The 19,612-nt window shown below is 41.0% G+C and overlaps 1 protein-coding gene and 1 long non-coding RNA gene across 3 annotated transcripts in view; both read left to right on the top strand.

Moving 5' to 3' along the window:
• Positions 1-375: 375 nt before the first annotated feature.
• Positions 376-9,367, top strand: LOC144588596 (uncharacterized). The gene is made up of 2 exons (XR_013544216.1): positions 376-492; positions 9,038-9,367. It is a non-coding gene; the product is annotated as an uncharacterized LOC144588596 (long non-coding RNA).
• A 1,973-nt stretch (positions 9,368-11,340) lies between these two features.
• The window catches only part of PLEK (pleckstrin), a 28,493-nt gene continuing 20,221 nt past the window's right edge, over positions 11,341-19,612 (top strand). Inside the window, exon 1 of one of the 2 annotated variants that reach the window (XM_020811311.3) lies at positions 11,341-12,630. In XM_020811311.3, the coding sequence (XP_020666970.1) occupies positions 12,568-12,630 (63 nt within the window). In that variant the 5' untranslated portion in view covers positions 11,341-12,567. The remainder of the gene's footprint in view (positions 12,631-19,612) is intronic. The other variant, XM_020811312.3, reaches the window with a different exon arrangement.

Genomic DNA, 19,612 nt, shown 5'->3' with positions numbered 1-19,612 from the left:
CCGAAGTGGGGGAAGGCAACTGACTCGCAAGCTCCCCAAAATGGTGCCTTTGCTTGCTTTGGTAAAGAAAAGGACAAAGGAAAACACTGGCTTTATTGAACAAACAAACAAGGACAAGAAAACAAACTTGTTCTCTATTACTGAAAACTGAATGAAATCTCATTAGCTTGTGAAAGTCTTGCATCTTATGTTTTAGAAACCTTGTTTTTGTTATTTTGCTTTAGCAACAATACATGTGTGATAGTCAAGGTTAGGTTTTTATCACCCAAAGGCCTCCAGTATGTCCTCACCAATCTCTGCTCTCCTTGTCTTCTTTCTCATCTCCTGAACTTTTTCTTTACCCTCTTCCTCACTGTATATGGATGGCCGAGGGCTCGCTGATCTCCCTTCACGGTGAAGAGGAAGGTAACGCAGAGTGCCAAGGTGATGGATTTCAGAAGTCAATTGGGTGATGCCCCCCAATTGGTCCACAGTGACAACCAGGCTATAGAGGTAATAGTCTTTGACTAAGTCTTGGGCTACAATTAATAAGCAGGATTTATTAATATTAATGTTTTAAGAATTATTTTAATATATGATATTTTATATTGTCTTTTAAAATGTTTTTAAGTTTTAATGTATGCCACCCAGAAGCCATTGGTAATGGTGCGGCTAAAAAAATATTGTAAAAATAAATAAATAAACAAATATCTTAAAATTCATAGTCCATACACTATTCCATTGACTTTATGTCACAACTCCATTCTGAATTTTCCATGTCAGTCATAGGGAAAGGAGCTTTTTAGAAATACATTTCTTAGCTAGTGTACTGTCCTTTGTGGCAGAAAGTAGAAAAATAAGCTATTCTTCAGAGGCAAGTGAAACAGCTTGGCCTGCCTGGCAGCCTGTGGAGACCAATGTGTGCCATAAGGCATGTAGTGCATAAACACAGCCCTTTAACCTGGCCCTGGTTCATTGTTTTATTTTCTGCTTTTCTCAGGAGGGGCAGAGCAAGATTAATTGCAACAGTGGTGAGGAATATGTTTGTTGTGAGCATTTGTTTAGAAACAGTCCGTTTGGGAAATCTGCACTGATTTAATTGAAAGGCTTTAGAGTCAGTGAATACGAAGCTGAAAATCTTGTTTTCTGTTAACATAGAACGATCTGAGAATTTATCCTATAGGCTGTGATCTAGGCTGTGGAATGTATTTACCATATCTCTCGCTCAGTGCGCATACCTCTGAGATTCTTCAGCTTTTACCCAATCGATTTTTTAAAAATAACATTAGAAGAATCAGGTTTGGTAATCTGTTTTCTGATCTTAGATTTTAATTTTAGAACTGCAAAGCTGGAAGGGACCCTATGGATCATTGAGTCATGCCTCTGTCAAGGAGGCACAGTGGGGAATCGAACTCCCAAACTATGGCTCTACAGCCAGAAACTGAATCCACTCAGTTACTCTGCTCACTTAGCAAAACATAGATAGACTGTGCTACTGACATGTAATAGATTCTGTCAATTGTGTGAAAGAGAGCAAAATCCCAGATATGTCCATAGGTTGCTACTGAGATCAATAGGGGTTATTCCTGGATAAGGAGGTAGGGAATAGCAGCTGGTGTTCACTCGGTGTATGATTTATGTCATTGATGGGGAACATGTAGCTCTCCAGACATTGCTAGACTGCTGCTCCCATCATCCCTCACCATTGGCTATGTCAAGTAGGGCTGATGAAAGCTGAAGTTGCAGATAATATCTGGAGGGCTACATGTTCCTTTTTCCTAATTTATGTCAGTGTGATTTTAAGCCTTGCAATAAAACAGCTCAAAGGCCATTGGGTCGGTGTATTGACCAAACAGTGTTTTGTTTTAGCGGTGCAGCATATCTGCAAATAAAATAATGGCTATCCTCAGAGAAGAGAAGGCCTATCAGACAAGATAGTGATGCCAGAGACCAAATGTGTAGTTTGCACCAGGAAAATGAAAGCATGACAGCTTGGTTGTGTTTACTGTATAGTACTGTGTCATGTATTTGGCCAGTGTACCAGTGTTGCAGAGTAATTTGGGATGTTGTAATAACAAAGCAGGGCCATCTCAAGTGGGGTGAGGAATCCCCACTTATCCCTGTGCCTAAATTGTAGTTGCAACTTACTATTGGATTTTAGCCAATGCTTCATAATTGCAAGCTTAGACATAGAGCACTCCGCTATACCCTGAATGGTAACAATGTTAACTTCTTTTGGCACAAGGAATAGCAAGTGAAAAAGGCAGCTTGTTTCCATTCTTTCCCCCATTGTTTCCTGAATGTCATGTGCCCTGCCTGGCCTCGGTCCCCACCAATGGGTGGATATACTGAATATTTTCCCCCTGCAAAAGGGAAGACAGCCTGGTGGTCAGGAATGCACTCTTCCTGCTCCCCACAGAGAGGTTTCTCTCGACCTGAGCAACAATCTGCTTGTTCTGAAGAGGTGATCACCAAGACGCGTGAAGCCAGCGTTGACTAAATGTATAAATTGGCCTGTGGTGGACATTCAGTCATCAGAAAAAGCATGTGTGCCTGTCATGTTCCCGCCTATCCCTTGATTCTTTTACAGGGCACAAGCTATGTGTCTTTCAGCTGCCACCAGTTGATTATATCAACATTAGGTATTATTAATAACAGAGGTCCAGGCAATGTGTCATTTAAAATAGAACCAAATATAAGTTGTTTATTACAGGTACAATCAATGCCTTTAACTCTGAACCAAACATCCCACTTCATCCACCCTCAACCGCCAACCCTCTCTCTCTCTCTCCTCCAAACTACCAATTCCAAAATCTTCCTTCTCAACTCCCCTCAAACTCCAATCTCATCTCCCCCTCCTCCTGCAGAGAATCTTATATCTCGTTACTCCACCTCTCCAGCACTCTCATTGGTCCATGCAGATAGGTTATAAATATTCATGACCTGGGCAGATGCCTATTAAAATCAATGAAAAAGAACCTTTGGCTGAAATCCAGTCACACGATTTTGTAAATGGCATTGCTTTTTCATTAAAAATATTGTGAATCAAGAAATCTCTGTAGACATTAGCTGTTGCATGCAGAGTCACTTACTCTGCATTCAAAAGGTAATGCCTAGGCAGATTTCTTAATATGGCAATTCACATCTAAAGGTTACACCAGGATTTCATCCTCTGAGTCCTGTTGATACTAAAAGGGATGAAATATTTCACAATTATTATATATCAAAGGTATATTAAACTTTCCTGTGATGTTCTCCTGGGAAAGAAAGAAACAGGAGATGTCAGTTGGCAACTCTTGTCACTGCAGCTAGTATGCTGGTAAATGCTGGAGACTTGGAATAAGGATATCATGTACTATGGAATCCTGGCCTGTTCAGGGTCTTATGCTGCAATCCTGCAAAACTCAACTGTGCAGCTTGAGTTCTGTGTGTTCTTTTCCAGGTGCTTTAGGATTCATGTTATTCATTTAAATGCATTTGAAGCATTTGTTCATTGCCTTTCTGCCCACACCGTCAGGGCTCCTGAGGCAATTTAGAAGGAAATTAAAAGGATGCAAAACAGACTGAAAATATTGAAAAGGAAATGTAAAACAGTTTTTAAAACCATGTTTAAAACATTCTGCAAAACCCTGGAGACCAGAAGCTCTTGAAAGCCGTACCTTGCAATTGGGAGCTTTACAGAGAAAGATCTGGTGGAACTTCTCTTCTTAAAGAGGCTCCAACTTAGTTGCTGTTCCTGCAAAAGCCCTTTCTTGCACACCCACAAAATTAATTCTTTGGGGTGATGGGAGACATAACATGGCCTCTGGGTGGGCATGTATAGAAGAAGGCAGTCGTTCAGTTGTCTTCAGCCCAAGTCCTTTGAAGGGTAGATTTTTCAAGATACTTTACTTCCCCCCTTTTACAGTATGGATGTCTAACATGGATCAATGCCCACTGCTTTTGGTAGATCTGGCAGAATTAATTTCTAGGCTGCTGTGCAACACCAAAGATCTCAGGTGACCCACAGCCAGTTCTTTCATAGTTAATATTGGCTGTGGTGTCAGTTAGAGGTGTGTCATTCAGATCTGCACCTACGGGCACCTATATTTCACTTACCTAGAAGGGGATGTTGGTAATGTCCATAAAAGGAAGCTTCCATAGCACTTCCTAGAAGTGTAGCTCTTTGGGAGATGCCAAAAGAGCAGGAAAACTATCACTCCCAGGAAGAACTTCATCAGCTTAGTTCTTTGGACATCACCAATGGGAAGCAAGGCTTGATCTTGATCATGATACTTTGAAGCTAGGTCCTCTCCTCCTGTCAAGAGAAATGTAGGTGTCTGTAGGTGTTGCTCTCTGAGTTGAGGAGGCAAGCAGGAACACGCGCGCACACACACACACACACACACACACACACACACCCCACAGCCCAGAGAAAAAGGTGGGGGCAAAGAAACGACATTTAGGCATTTAGCAAAAGAAAGTGCTAACTTTTGGCTTAACTGCCAATTTTAGCACACAGCTAAAGCCCATACTTAACTGATGGAATGCTTAGACTGCAACACAATGTTTATATTTTGCGATAGCGTGGGTATGTACATTTACCAAGATAAATGTCAGGAGCTAAGAAGCAAAGCCCAAATAGAACAGAACCAGAAGGTTTTTGTTGTTTAGAGAACTATCTTCTCCAAACAAGAAGCCCTTTGGCCAAGGCTACAACCTGAGAGGATTTGTCTCTGCTTAGGATCCAGATCGAGGGACGTGGTAGCGCTGTGGGCTAAACCGCAGAAGCCTGTGCTGCAGGGTCAGAAGACCAAGCAGTTGTAAGATCGAATCCACGCGACGGAGTGAGTGCCCGTCGCTTGTCCCAGCTCCCGCCAACCTAGCGGTTCGAAAGCTTGCAAATGCGAGTAGATTAATAGGTACCACCTCGGTGGGAAGGTAACAGCGTTCCGTGTCTAAGTCACACTGGCCATGTGACCACGGAAGATTATCTTCGGACAAAACACTGGCTCTATGGCTTGGAAACGGGGATGAGTACCGCCCCCTAGAGTCGAACACGACTGGACAAAAATTGCCAAGGGGAACCTTTACCTTTACCTAGGATCCAGATCACAAGTGAAAAACCTGTGGACCTTCCCATAGTTGTGCTTAATTGGTTTTATAGTTTATAACCAGGCTTAGGACCTCGTTACCTAAAGGACCGCCTTCTTCCATATGAGCCTGCCCGTCCTCTAAGATCAGGCCAGGAGGCCCTTCTGAAGGTGCCATCCCTGAAAGAGGTGAGGGGGATGGCATGTCGAAATAGGGCCTTCTCGGCTGTTGCCCCCAACTTTGGAATGCCCTCCCTGTAGAGATCCGCCTGGCTCCGACACTCTTGGCTTTTCGGCGCCAGGCAAAGACCTTTCTGTTCAGCCAGCATTTTAATTAAACAGTATTCCCTAGCTGGGCACATGAGCAGCAGGACTTATTAATTTTTAATGTTTTAAAAATTGTTTTAATATATGACATTTTATATTGTCTTTTAAAATGTTTTAATGTTTTTAAGTTTTAATGTTGTACGCCGCCCAGAAGCCACTGGTAATGGTGCGGCTAAAAAATATTGTGAATAAATAAATAAATAACATGGATGGGGTGCACTAGTTTTTACATAAGGGCGCACTTCCATTAGGTCACCACATGGGGAAGCTCTGCACATGGAGTGAAGACAACTTAGGTTTCTCTGTCCCTTTATGTGGGAAATGGGGATTCTTGTCTGGGTAAATGTTCAGTGATTGTCAATATGATTGTTATAATCACCCTATGGTTTATTTGACTTTAAACTGCAGGATCTGTCATGACATGTATCTGAAGCAAAATATGCAATTGTTTTGATGCTTGGAAATTCATCCAGCACCAAAAGTCCTGAGAACAAATTATTTTCAGTCATTTTCTATCCATTGCTGCAATGTGGAGCTGTAGCCGGATGAGGAAATTATAGGACCACCAGAAACTGGATAATAGTTCCACAATCCCTGGCCATTTGCTGCGCTGTCTATGACTGAGAGAGGGTGGAAGGTCATTTTTTCTGATCGGTTGACAGCCTTCATGTGAACACATGCCAAACCACTGGCAACATTAGGATGGGCATAGAACTCCATAACTGGATGACAGTGCAAGAATATCTCATTGTGGGTAAAATATGACATTAAATCTGCAGAAAGCTTTAAGGTCTGTCCAGGATTTGGTGAAATAAGGCATACAAAGGCATAATCAGTAAAAATGGGTTTCAGTGCTTTTGAGTCTAAATCTGAGGAGACACACACAGAGAGAGATAGAGAGACAGAGCATGTGTCATCAAGTCAATTCTGAATTATGGCAACCCCTTCCAGGGCTTTCTAGGTAGAGAATACTCAGAAGTGGTTTATCGTTCCCTTCTTTGGAGCAGCCCAGACTATGCAGTTTGCCCAACCAAGGCCACCCAGGCTAGCTCTCCTCATTGGAGGCACAAGGGAGATTTGAACTCCTATCATCTGGTACCGCAGGTAGATATGTAAACCACTGAGCTATTCAGCCAGTGAGCATATACTGTGAGAGTTTACTAACATTTTGGCTTCTGCCTGACAATATAGTGGAAATTGCATAATTTGAGTGTCCCACCTGATTAGTAGTACAATAACCAAAATTAGTGACTGGCATTATGATATATGTACACAGATAAGAAACAAATGTTTTCTAAACCTCAGATTATTCTTTGTGCCAGTAGAAGGCAACGTTGTTAGCATGCAGGAGAGAGTAGAGTGTATTATGTCTAAATTTGTAATTATTATCTGTTGGCTGAAATCCAGTAGTAAATCACAACTACAATAGGCCCATTGAATCAGTGGGGATTTGGTAAGTCAGCTCCTGTGGAAGTTCCAAAGGGTCAACTGTAGCTGCAGCTTTCTGTGGTATTTCAGCAGTGCCCCATAGCTGCAGTTCTCATGTATTTGGTAAGGGACATCCTGAAACCTTTTGTCTAAATTGAGATGGGCAATTTTGGTGGGTTGGGCGGGGCTGATTTTCCACTCCAGAAGCTCTAGGGGCTTCACTGACTGCCAAAATTACCCCATCTCCATTTTTTCATATCATAAAACTGTATTGTGACTGCTGCAAGGGAGGCAGCCAACCATTGGAAGACTGACACAAATGTTTCCTGGAGTGTTTGGATTAACAGAATATGGAGTATTGCCCTGTTTAAAAAAAAATCACACATAAAATAAGAGATAAATGCCAGAGATAAATGAAACAGCGTGGGCACCACCACCCACTCCCACAGTAGGGGTGATGGGTGACGCCTCCCCCACATGGACATCCATGGGCTTCAGAGCAGAAGGTTGACGCCACTCTGACTTTATTGTAGGGAGGGAGGGAGGAATTACAGACCTGTTTCCAACCTCCTCCCCCTGAGACTCATCTTGGGAGAGGGGGCCTGTTCCCTGCACCAGCCTCTGGATGAACAAAGTCTCTTCCCAGTCCCCAGTTTCCTTCACAGGGGAAGGGTAGAAGAAGACCTGCAGAGTCGCCAACAGTCCTTGCGTGTCTGTGCCCCCTGGTCCCTCACAGGGAGGGCCTGTAACTGCTCTTGGGGTTTGGGCCAAGCCTGATTGCAGGTGATGCAGGCATTCCCACTGTTGCTGTCTCTGTGGTTCAGGTGCCTTTGCTGAGGTGATGATGGCCTCAGAGTTGTGTGGGCCCAGGCCATCTCCTTAGCGTCCCACAGCTCTACCAGAACCCCAGTCTAAGAGTCCCTCCTGAGGATGTCCTCAAACAGGTCTTCTGCCGGTTAGGCAGTCACCAGCTCTTCCTCAGCATCAGCTCAGTATTCGTTTTTGCCCAAATTGCCCACCCCAGTTTCTCCAGACTCCCGTTCCCCCTTCTCTTCTATCTCCTCTGTCCTCCCCTTGCTAACACAACGAGCGCCCCTCTGCTAGGCCCAAGCACTGGCCCCAGTCGATTGCAGCTGCTTTTTCTTCCCGAGTAGGCTGACTCATCCCAGTGCCTGCCAGAGGTTCAGCAGTCTCTGCACCCAGAAGGCTTTCCAGCAGGGTGCCAGGCGAGATCTGGCAGCCTGTTCAGGATGCCCAGCCACGGTGACCCTTCACAGACATATACATTTACCAAAAGTTTGTATCCTTTACTTTTGCGTGGGCAAGGCAGGCAGGTTACAAGAGTTCTCACAGTGTATCATGTTTGATTCTGAAAAGGTGTTTGTTAAAAGACTGATACATAGAAGAACTGACCAAGGGATCAACCGTGTAATAAGAGAACCAATTAGCAGCACTAAAGTTCTCAAAATACTCTTTAACTTGATACAATGTAAACTGTAGGAACCACATCATGATGGCTTTGGAATTATAAACAAACATCTGTTTATTGTGTATTACACATGGCTATTTAATTTAATTTAAAATGCAAAGAATAAAAAATAAAAAGAATGCAAGAAGCAAACTAAAAAAGAGAATAATTTTTAAAAAATAAAATAAAACTAGAAGTGTCCAGAAGTCTTCTTCTGGTTTTGAAACTTGGGCATTTTTTTAATGTGTTAAACAATTGCAGAGGGGTCCTGTGGCCTATCTGAAAGGTGAATTACTTCTCTCTGAGGCTTCCATTAGCAGCAATTCATACCGCCCCACAACAGGGTAACGAACCATTATTGGCAAGAAAATCTGAAAATCTGGCAGGGTGACACAGAAACAGTCTTGGAAGCCACATATAGATGTGGGGCCTCACTTTACTCACACCTGCTGTAAAACCTGCTTTGAGTACCAGAGTGGGCAACTTAGTCACATCAGGGGCAAAATCCTTGCATCACATTGGGACTGCAATTGTGCTGGGAAACACTGTGTGCGTTCCCCATGTGCTATGTTTCCCAATGTAACCTCTGAGTTTGGATGGTGAGTGCATTTGTGATCCTCTGACTTTGTGATAACACAAATGACAAGGCTGCTTTGCACAGCCTACCACCATTGAGTTGTCATCTCTTGTTTTATTGTGAGGATATTGAGGGTCAGATTAAATGTCTATTTTCTGGTGTTACAGTACTGTATTTTCCTTTCAGGCATGTAATTCCTTCAAGACTTCATGGAACTATTGTCGTTGCTGCTGCTGTTGCTGTTATGCTGCCATGACATCACCTCCAACTTATGACAGCCCTATGATGAATGAGTGACTTCCAAGTGTCCTATCACCAACAGCCCACTCATCATGTGCGAACTTAAGGACTCTGGTCCTTTCCTCAAGGAAAAGTGTAGAGGACTTTATTTTGCAGTTGCATTCAAACAGGTGTTCAGCTGTACTCAAAACAGACAGGCTTTTCAATGAATTGACGTTTAAATGGCGAGACATTGGAATGTGAACTACCAGAATTAAAAATGAAAGTTAAAAATAATTAAGCATTGCCAGGTTGTTCTCCAGTCTATTAATTGCTATGGAAAGAGATTCCAAATGTTGAGGAAGCCCATATCAGGGAAAAATGTTATTCCAGTACTTACTACAACATAAAAATATGTGGGAGAAAAATGTCTTGTAGTAAAACCATTCTTAGGTCATTTTCATTCATAGGATCTTTTTTTGCAACAGATTTCAAGTGTTGTCTGAGTGAAATGTCCCTCAGCAGGCTGTGACTTAGCAGATACAGCAATTGAAGGATATAAATTGTTCAAAAAGAACAAAGAAAATAGAAATGGAGATAGAGTTGCAGTATATTTCAAAGACATGCATTCCTGCACAGAAATACAGGAGGAGGAGATTAGATGTTCCATTGAGAGCATCTGGATCAATGTAGCTGGGCCAAAAACAAAAGGAACATGGAAGCAGATGAAATTTTTGAAAAACAAATTGCAAGGATGTCAAAGAGACATGATAGTGATGGGAGGTTTCAATTATCTGGATATACGTTGGGAGGCAAATTTTGCAAAGTATGATCCTTCCAAGAAATTCCTGGCTTGTGTGGCTGATACTTTCCTCCTACAAAAAGGGGAGAAAAAACAGAGGACTCGCTATCTCTGACTTGATTCTAACCAATAGAGATGGTGGGGGAAGTGGCAGTAAGGGGAACTCTAGAAGAGAATGACCATGTTCTACTAGAATTCTTGATTTCAAAGGAAATGAAAGCAGAATGTAGCCACACACTTCTGCTAGATTTTAAAAAACCCAATTTTAATAATGTCAGAACAAGGATAAGTAAGGTCCCATGGCAGGAGATCCTAACAAGAAAAGGAGTCCAAGAAGGATGGGAGTTTCTAAAAAAAGAAATTCTGAAAGCACAACTACAAACAACTCCAACAAGAAATAAAGGTGGGAGGCAGCAAAAAAGGCTGGTGTGACTTCACAAAAAGTTTAGGGAGGACCTGAAAACAAAACAAAACAAAAATCATATATAGGAAGTGGAAAGAAGGCCAGGTCATGAAAGAAGAGTATAAACAAGTAGCAGGGAAATGCAGAGATGGCATTAGGAGAGCAAAAGCTGAGAATGAGCTGAGATTAGCTAGAGACACTAAAAGAAATAAAAAAGCATTCTTCAGGTATGTGCAAAGCAAATGACAAAGAAAACAGACAGTGGCACAGATACTGAATGGAAATGGAAAAATGATAACAATGACAAAGAAAAGGCAGAGGTGCTCAATTCCTATTTTATCTCTGTCTTTTCCTATAGGACAGACTATGAACGTTAAAACAAATGTGAAGCACAAGTGGAGGAGACAGGATTACAGCTGGAGATTGATAAACAAATAGTTACGGAATACCTCTCCACCTTGAACAAGTTCAAATCTCCAATGCTGGATGAACTACATCCAAGAGTACTGAAGGAACTGGCTGAAGAACTCTCAGAACCACTGTCTATTATTTTCTTGAAATCATGGGAAAGAGGTGAGATGCCAGATGTTTGGAGGAGGGCTAATGTTGTCCCTATCTTCAAAAAGGGCAAAAAAGAGGACCCTGGGAGCTATGGGCCAGTCAGTCTAACATCAATCCCAGAGAAAATTCTGGAACAAATTATAAAATGGTCACTATGTACGTACCTAGAAAACAACGCAGTAATAACTAGAAGCCAGACTTATATGATCTCATTTTTTGATCAGGTAACCTCCCTGATAGACAGAGGGAATGCTGTAGACATAGTATATCTTGACTTTAGCAAAGCTTTCGACATGCTATCCTGATCAGCAAGCTAACTAGGTGTGGGATGGATAAATCAATTGTCAGGAGAATACACAGTTAGCTACAGAATCATACTCAGAGAGTGATGATTAATAATTCCTTCTCTATTTGAGAGGAGGTAACAAGTGGGGTACCCCAATGCTCAGTCCTGGGTCCGGTGCTCTTCAACATTTTTATTAATGACGCGGATGGGGGAGTGTAGGGACACCACACTTCAAGAAGGATGCTGACAAATTGGAACAAGTTTAGAGGACGGCAACAAGGATGATCAGGGATCTGGAAACCAAGCCCTGTGGGGAAAGACTGAGAGACTGTTGCTGTTTATCCTTGAGAAAATAAAACAGAGGGATGATATGAAAATCCTTTTCAAATACTTGAAAGGCTGTCATACAGAGGAGGGGCAGGTTCTCTTCTCAATCATCCCAGAGTGCAGGACACACAACAATAGGCTCGAGTTACAGGAATCCAGATTTTGATTGAATATGAGAAAAAATGTCCAGTGGAGCCAATTACCTTAAGAGGTTGTGAGTGCTCCGACACTGGAGGCATTAAAGAGAAACTTAGACAGCTACCTGGCAGATATCCTTTGATTTGTATTCCTGCATTGAGCAGGGGATTGGACCTGATGGCCTTTTAGGGCCCTTCCAACTTTACTATTCTATGTTTCTATGAGTCTATGAAGTGTATCAAAAAAAACATGTTAGTATGTTATTTTTAATTAGGTTAGCAAAAAAAAAGAGCATAGAAATGTGTGCAAGCTTTTGAGTTCTCTGAAATCTTCACCAGGCAAAATATTACAAAAATGAATGGAAGAGGTAAGTGGGGGGCTGGACAGGAGGAAAAAAACACAAATGAACTGTTATTTGAACAGTTCATGTCTACCTGTTATCCTGAGTCTTATGGAGGGATCTGGAAAGTATAGAAGCTTGCGTATCTGTGTTAGATTGGTCCAACAGAGATATTATGCTAGCTTTGGTGTTGTTTTTCTTAAGGTCATAGCAACTGCTATAACTTTTTCTTAATATGCATGTGAGCATATTGTACTTACTGATTTGGCTAGATGAACTTTGTTCTTTCTCAACCATGGAAGGTTAACGTTGGAATAAGAAGTTAAGTTTTCTGTTTATGTCCAGTCCTGTCTCGACCAGATGGCTCATTGCAACTAATATTATTGCTTCTAGGTGATATGTGGTCATTAGCATATGTACATGCATCTGTGCACACATTTTTTTAAAAAGATGACAATGTCCTTAAATTAACATTTACATTTGGCTGTGCATTTCCTTCTTACGGAAGGGGAAATGAGTGTGCTTTCATGTGATTAACAATCAGAGGAACTTGTGAAAGTGACAACTCTATAAATGCAGCTCATAAAAACCAGCCCAGTCAGATGTGTTTCAATTCCACTGGGCCAGAAACAGCAGCAAGATGACAGACCAGGGACCTGTGCGGGAACCCAGGCTCATCAGAGAGGGATATCTAGTGAAGAAGGTATGCACAGACTATTTTGAATTAAACTCTTGTGCAGGAAATTATATTTTAAAGCAAACTGGAATGCCAAGTTCACTATCCTTAGCTGAGCTTGGGACACTGAGAGACCTAACTTCAGGCACTGGAAAGATGTATTTCTATGACATGTATGTATGTATGTATGTATGTATGTATGTATGTATGTATGTATGTATGTATGTATGTATGTATGTATGTATGTATGTATGTATGTATGTATGTGTGTGTGTGTGTGTGTGTGTGTGTGTGTGTGTGTGTGTGTGTTTGTTTGTTTGTTTGTTTGTTTGTTTGTTTATGCAAAAGCCTTCATTTGTCACAGCAATGCCTCTATGAGCACCCAGTGGTCCAAAGCTGCTGCCATTTAAAGCCAAGTTTATTTAAACACAGTTATGTTGATATAATTCCCAACAATTTCCAAAGATTTTTTATGGGTAAGATTTTTATGCCCCTCTCTGTCTCCCTCTCTTTCTCCCTGTGGTGTTGCAGGTGCTGCTGATCTTAGCTCTAAGATGATATTACCAATAAATCCTTTCCAGAGCTTGGAAATGTCAGTTTTTAAATGACAACTCTAGAATTCCCCACCATAGGCCATGTTGGTTGATGGACTATGAGAACTATAGTCCAAGAAAAGTAGCATTTCTGAGCTCTGCACCTTTCTGTCAGTGGTCACTATATGGAGAGCAGTCACAAAATGGCAACTAGAGCAATGAATGATATTTATCCCAGTGGGTAGTGTTACTTTGGATATGCCGTGTGTTGCAGTGGATGGAGTGCATACTAGAACCCAGGATACCAGGGTTTGAGTCTCTGCATGGCTATGGAAACTCCCTGGAGGAGAAGATGGAACTTAGATATCTCACTTACCTTGCTAGGATCAATACAAGACAGTTCTGACCTGATGGCACATAACACACAGTGTCAACATAGTGGGAGGTTTGCCCTTTCGGGGGGGGGGGGGAGGCAGGGCTGTAGTGGTTGCAGCTGCATAGGCAAGGCTTAAATACTCCCATAGCATGTTCCGTAACAAATTCTGTCAATGAGCATGGGACATGTGATTGTTAGCTGCTTCTTGAACACAGTTTGTTCACATCATGTGTAGTTAGACTCAATTAAAGTGTGGAAGGATTTTTCAAAACAGCTTTAAGTCGTTTTAATGTCTGTCACCAGCTTCTTTACAATTCTGCTTCACACACAATTTCCTAAAGACAATAAGAGGAGAATAAAGCCTGTAGCTGTGATCAGATAACTTCCTATGGAATCATATGCACCCACATGTTCTCAGATCATCTTTTCTGCAAGGAACTGGGCATGCCAGTTCAGATTCTCCGTGTCTTTCATCCCCAGAGAAAAGGGTGGAACATTGTGTGCATACAGAGCTTCAGAATGCACCCTGACATTATGACAGACAGCAGAATTAATAATTACTAGAACTGCAGAGCTGTCAGGGAGGCACAGTGGGGAATCGAACTCCCAGTCCTACCTAAACCACTGAGCTATCCAGCAGCTCTAAACTAAATTGACCTCCTTAAACTAATGAGAGCCAGAGCAATTACTTTAGAACATATGCATAAACAAAGCACTTACTCACATAAGTACTCATATTAATTAATTAATTAATTAATTAATTAATTAATTAATTAAATAAATAAATAAATAAATAAATAAATAAATACACCAACAAGACCAATTAAAGGCTCGATGAGCAGGAGGAAGTACAGGAATAGCCCTGACCACAAGAGAAACTATGTTTGCAACTGAGAATGGTCAAAATAGGTTCTTACAGAAACACTCCTGTAGGGGAAATTCTGCACACATTTCCTGTAACCCAGAAAGGCAAACTCATCTTATTTTCTTCCATTATGTTGTTATTTATCAAGTCATTTATTTCTTTGGCCAATCTGTTTCACCTTTCTAATGGAAAACCAAGTTAAGGAGCTTGCAATTAAAATAAATAAATAAACTGCACAAATGTTTGAGAATCAATCTGACGGTGAAACAAATCACAAGTCTTTATTTGACAACAGTTATTTGACCACAGTTGTGACAACAGCTATGAGAAAGGTTTGCCATCTGGAGCATGCTACCTCTGGGTTGGACTTATCATCAAAACTCATGTGGTAAATAAAGTGCCCTAAAGTATTATTGTAAAAGAAATCCCAAACTTCACAACAGATTAATATAATATCAAAAGCTCAATAATGAAAAATGCTGATAGAAGTAAGCTGCATTGTAGTTAGTAAGGGCTCAATGTAAATGGCCTCAGAAATTGACCAGAGATTTCAGATTGATATGGGAGAAGACCCTCCTGAGGGAACCAGGTCATTGTTAATATCCAAAACCAACACCTTGAAGTAAGCCCACAAACAAGCTATAAACCAATGACATTGTCATAAAATGGATATAGTGTGATAAAATTCAAACCTGAATTTAGCGGTCACACTCTGAACTGATTGAAGTCTATAGACTAACTTCAAGGGGAAACCTACATAGGAGCACATTACAGTAACCACTCAGAAGTGACTAATAATGGGATTGTAGGCATGGGTACTCTGAACTGAGTTCTTTTGAGTGTACTTGGGTAGAGGAGTCTGTGTAGCATTGCACTAGGAGGCAGGAGTGACCAAGACTAGGCCATGACCACAGTTATGGGGAAAGGCTTGCCATCTGCAGCATGCTTACTATGGGTCGGACTTACCAGAGGAACACATGTGGCAAAATTCTCTATATCTGATAGCTGGGGGGAGGGGAACCATCATTGCTATCTATGTGGTATAACAGACTCAAAGGAAAGGAGAAATAGCACGTAACTTAAGGAAGTTGCAAGGCACCCACTTCTTCATTTACTATCTATTCATGTGGCAATAACATTCAGAGAAGTTATGTCTTGGTTCTGCTATATACGAGTAAGTGAGATACTGAAACAGTTTCAGCCGAGATGTCTGTCTGGGGAATCACTTCAATTTCAGCCACCTGGAAGTGTTCAATAAAATAAAAACAAAAATAGCCACACGGGGCCAGGTAAAATCAAAATCCATGGCAGGGCTACACCTTTCTTAGGACTGACCAAAATGTTCTGTCTAGAAAAATGAAAGAGGCTGGGAAAACATGAATACTTGCACACTTCTGTGGCTTTTTGGTTGGTCCTGGAATGTATTGCTCATCTCTAGGTTTGCAAACACGCAACCAAGGAACGTTGAAATGTGATTACTATAGGATAAATTCTTCTCGTTTTAAAGTGATTCTCCTGCTGGAGAAGTTTGTTTAAGTGAATGCTTTATTTTAAGAAAGGTTTATTTTGCTTTGTCTTGGTGGGCAGCAATGAGAAAATAAGTTTAAACATAGAGATTTTAATGAGAGACAATAAAACAGTAAAAATACAGCGGCCAAGTAAAAATTAAGAGCAATGAAACTATACAATAAGATAGGAAAGAGATCAGCACAGCAGGCTCAAAGGCTAAGAAACAAAGTCTTTGTCATTTAAGAGTGATGCTTGAGAAAAAAAACTGGGTAAAAGGCATAGATAGTGGAAGCTGTTTACTGATACTACCAAATAAGGTATGTCTGGGGATTTCTTTTTCAAACTGATAGTATGGCTTGGTCATAAATCTAGGATTATAACTGCAAAGGAAGGACAAGATTTCTTTAAAGAGATGAAGATTCAGATACTTAAGATTCCAAAACCCCTCCAAAAAAACTCCACAAGACCAGAATTATCAAAGAAATAGAATGCAGTTATGCTGGAAGAGAGAAGAAAGACAGTCCTACTATAGTTAAGAAACAGCTTATATAGCAATGAGTTTAAAAGAGTTTTTTTTAAAAAACAAACAAACAAACTGTACATCTATATTTCTATATATTGAAATAAAAGCTATGCAGTTGGGGAGATTTCGCCACAGGAGCAATAGCTCTTAACCTCACAAATTGTAACCCACATGGGACTGCTCATTTTAGTGATGCAGCTTCAGTGTTATTAGTTGGGCGGTGAGTGAGCAGGGGAAAGGAGAGAGGGAGAGGAAGGAGATCCAGGAGGGAAGCAGGAGACAGGGAGGTGGAAGAAGAAGGGGAAGGTTATGCAGGCAACCCTATCTTATATGGTTGCAATATGAGCATTTAACATTCCTTAATGTATTCTATTTGAACAAGGAGATTAAATGCACGATTAACAAATTTAATGGGTGACACATTCATCAGCTGAAATATTATGCAATTATGCGGGCTATTCATAATTTGGGTGCTGACGTGTTCTTGCTACAGGAAACACATCATAGAAAACAAGAGCAATATATTATAGAATATCCATCCCTTTGGGAACAGTTTAGTAAAAGTGGAACAAATAAATCTAGGGGGGTAGCAATAATTTCTATGAAAAATTCTAAATTTCAAGCGGTAGATCAGCTGAGTGATCCTGATGGCAGAGACATGTTTGTAAGAAGGAAATTAAGAAATAGATTGATGAGTATTGCATCACATTATGCTCCTAATGTAGGTCAGGTGAAATTAATATGAAGCCTTCTGAGAAATGGGCAGTTTGCATGGGGAAAAATAATCCTATTAATACATACTAATTGTGTTTTGAATGTAAAAAGAAATATATCTTCAAAAACTAAGAACATGTATGCTGTTGAAATAAGAATTGGAAAATTATTGAAAAAGGATAGTTTGGTGGATGGATGGAGGTATTTAAATGCTTGAAGGTAGTCATTGCACCTTTCCCCCCCTCCTCAATATATATCTAACTTATTCAATGGATAGACTGTATAGTTATTTCAAGATCACTTGCACCACTGTTAACTAAGGCAGATTTTGCTCCGATCATAACACTTTCCCATGCTCCAATAAAAGTCAATGGGGCTAATAATATTCCAATGTATAAGGCTAGGATTTGGAAGCTAAGTTCTAGCATACCCACAAACTAAAAATCATTAAAAATGTAAAAGATATGGAGTTTTTCAATGAAGCAAATGATAAAGATGGGGTGAAGCCAACACTTTTATAGGATACCCTTGAAACCTATTTAAGAGGGATGTTTACAATGGAGGAGTCAAGATATAGAAAAAGAGAGAAACAGGTTGCAAGTACAGTTAGAAGCTAAAATAAGGAGACTATCGAAAGAACATAAGAGATCAATATTCACCAAACTGAGAAGAACTAAAGCAGAACTAAGTGACGTGGTAGCACTGTGGGTTAAATCGCAGAAGCCTCTGTGCTGCAGGGTCAGAAGACCAGCAGTCGTAAGATCGAATCCACACAATGGATTGAGCTCCCATCACTTGTCCCAGCTCCTGCCAACCTAGCAGTTTGAAAGCATGTAAATGTGAGTAGATAAATAGGCACCACCTTGGTGGGAAGGTAACGGTAGTCCATATCTAGTTGTGCTGGCCACGTGACCACAGAAACTGTTTTCAGACAAGCGCAGGCTCTATGGCTTGGAAACGGGAATGAGCACCGCCGCCTAGAGTCAGACACGACTGGACTAAATGTCAAGGGGAACCTTTACCTTTTAAAGCAGAACTACAGGCGTTGTTTAGTCATTTAGTTGTGTCCGACTCTTCGTGACCCCATGGACCAGAGCACACCAGACCCCCCTGTCTTCCACTGCCTCCCGGAGTTTGGTTAAAGTCATGTTGGTAGCTTCAATGATGCTGTCCAACCATCTCATCCTCTGTTGTCCCCTTCTCCTCTTGCCTTCACACTTTCCCAACATGAGGGTCTTTTCCAGTTAGTCTTCTCTTCTCATGAGATGGCCAAAGTATTGGAGCCTCAGCTTCAGTATCTGTCCTTCCAGTGAGCACTCAGGGTTGATTTCCTTCAGAACAGATAGGTTTGATCTCCTTGCAGTCCAGGGAACTCTCAAGAGCCTCCTCCAGCACCACAATTCAAAGGCATCAATTATTTGGTGGTCAGCTTTCTTTATGGTCCACCTCTCACTTCCATACATCACTACAGGAAAAACCATAGCTTTGACTATGCGGAGTTTTGTCAGCAAGGTGATGTCTCTGCTTTTTTAGCAGGTAATAGTCCCTAATGAAACATTACTATTATTCTCAATATTCACTGGAAATAATGATAATTTATCTGATAAAGAGTTGGTGGTGATCCTTGTCCGGATTGCGGGAACAGACATTGCCCAAACTTTGAAAAACGCTCAAGGACTTTCCTTTTGAAGGTATTTGAATAGGAATCTGACTCATAGCACTGAAGTAAAAATGGACCTCTCACAGTAGACTGCTTAGAGGAGAAATAAAAGAAGATAATTCCATTAAAATTTGGCACCCTGTGTTGGTTTGGGGTTTGGAATGAAATAGAGAAGTCACTTTGAGCAGTTGACTTTTAAGTCTGTTGTCTTTTAAGTTTAATAGAATGCAAGTATTAGTAGTTTAATAGGAATGGATTGTATCATTCATAGAGATAAATTTATTGTTGTGTTTGTGATTGTATGGGTAATTGGGTTATAGATTTTGCATTATAATCTTTAATGTTGTTTTAATTTTTTTCACTGCCACATCCCTGAATGCCAACTGCTGGAAAGCAAGGATGAGAGTTATTGCACATACAATCTGCTTCTGGGCTTCACGGAGGCACTTAGTTGACCCCTATGGGCAACACCATGTGCATTAGATTGGTGTTTTGTCTAATCCACCAGAGCAGATGTTCTCATACTTGGGTGTGGTCACAATGAAAGACCTTTCTTGCATCTCCCCTACCACAAACTTCTCAGTGATGTTGGGAGGATAGAGAGGAGACTCAAGACTCTCCATCAATACTAACCTTAAACAGGCATTGTTCCACCCTATGTGTGAACACATTTAGAGGGAAGTGCCTCACGCCATCTCCCTTCCTTTAGCACATTCTGCACAGTTACACACCAAGTCTGAAGACAAAAGTTTCTCATTCACAGGTAGGCTCTACATATAAGCAGTAACCCTGGACAATCAGGGTTCTTTCTCCCAGAAAGCAGAACTAT

The sequence above is a fragment of the Pogona vitticeps genome, chromosome 1 (assembly GCF_051106095.1).
Source record: "Pogona vitticeps strain Pit_001003342236 chromosome 1, PviZW2.1, whole genome shotgun sequence".
Taxonomy (NCBI): Eukaryota; Metazoa; Chordata; class Lepidosauria; order Squamata; family Agamidae; genus Pogona; species Pogona vitticeps.
Note: the sequence above shows the minus strand (reverse complement) of the source record. Positions and strands in the feature narration are given on the sequence as shown.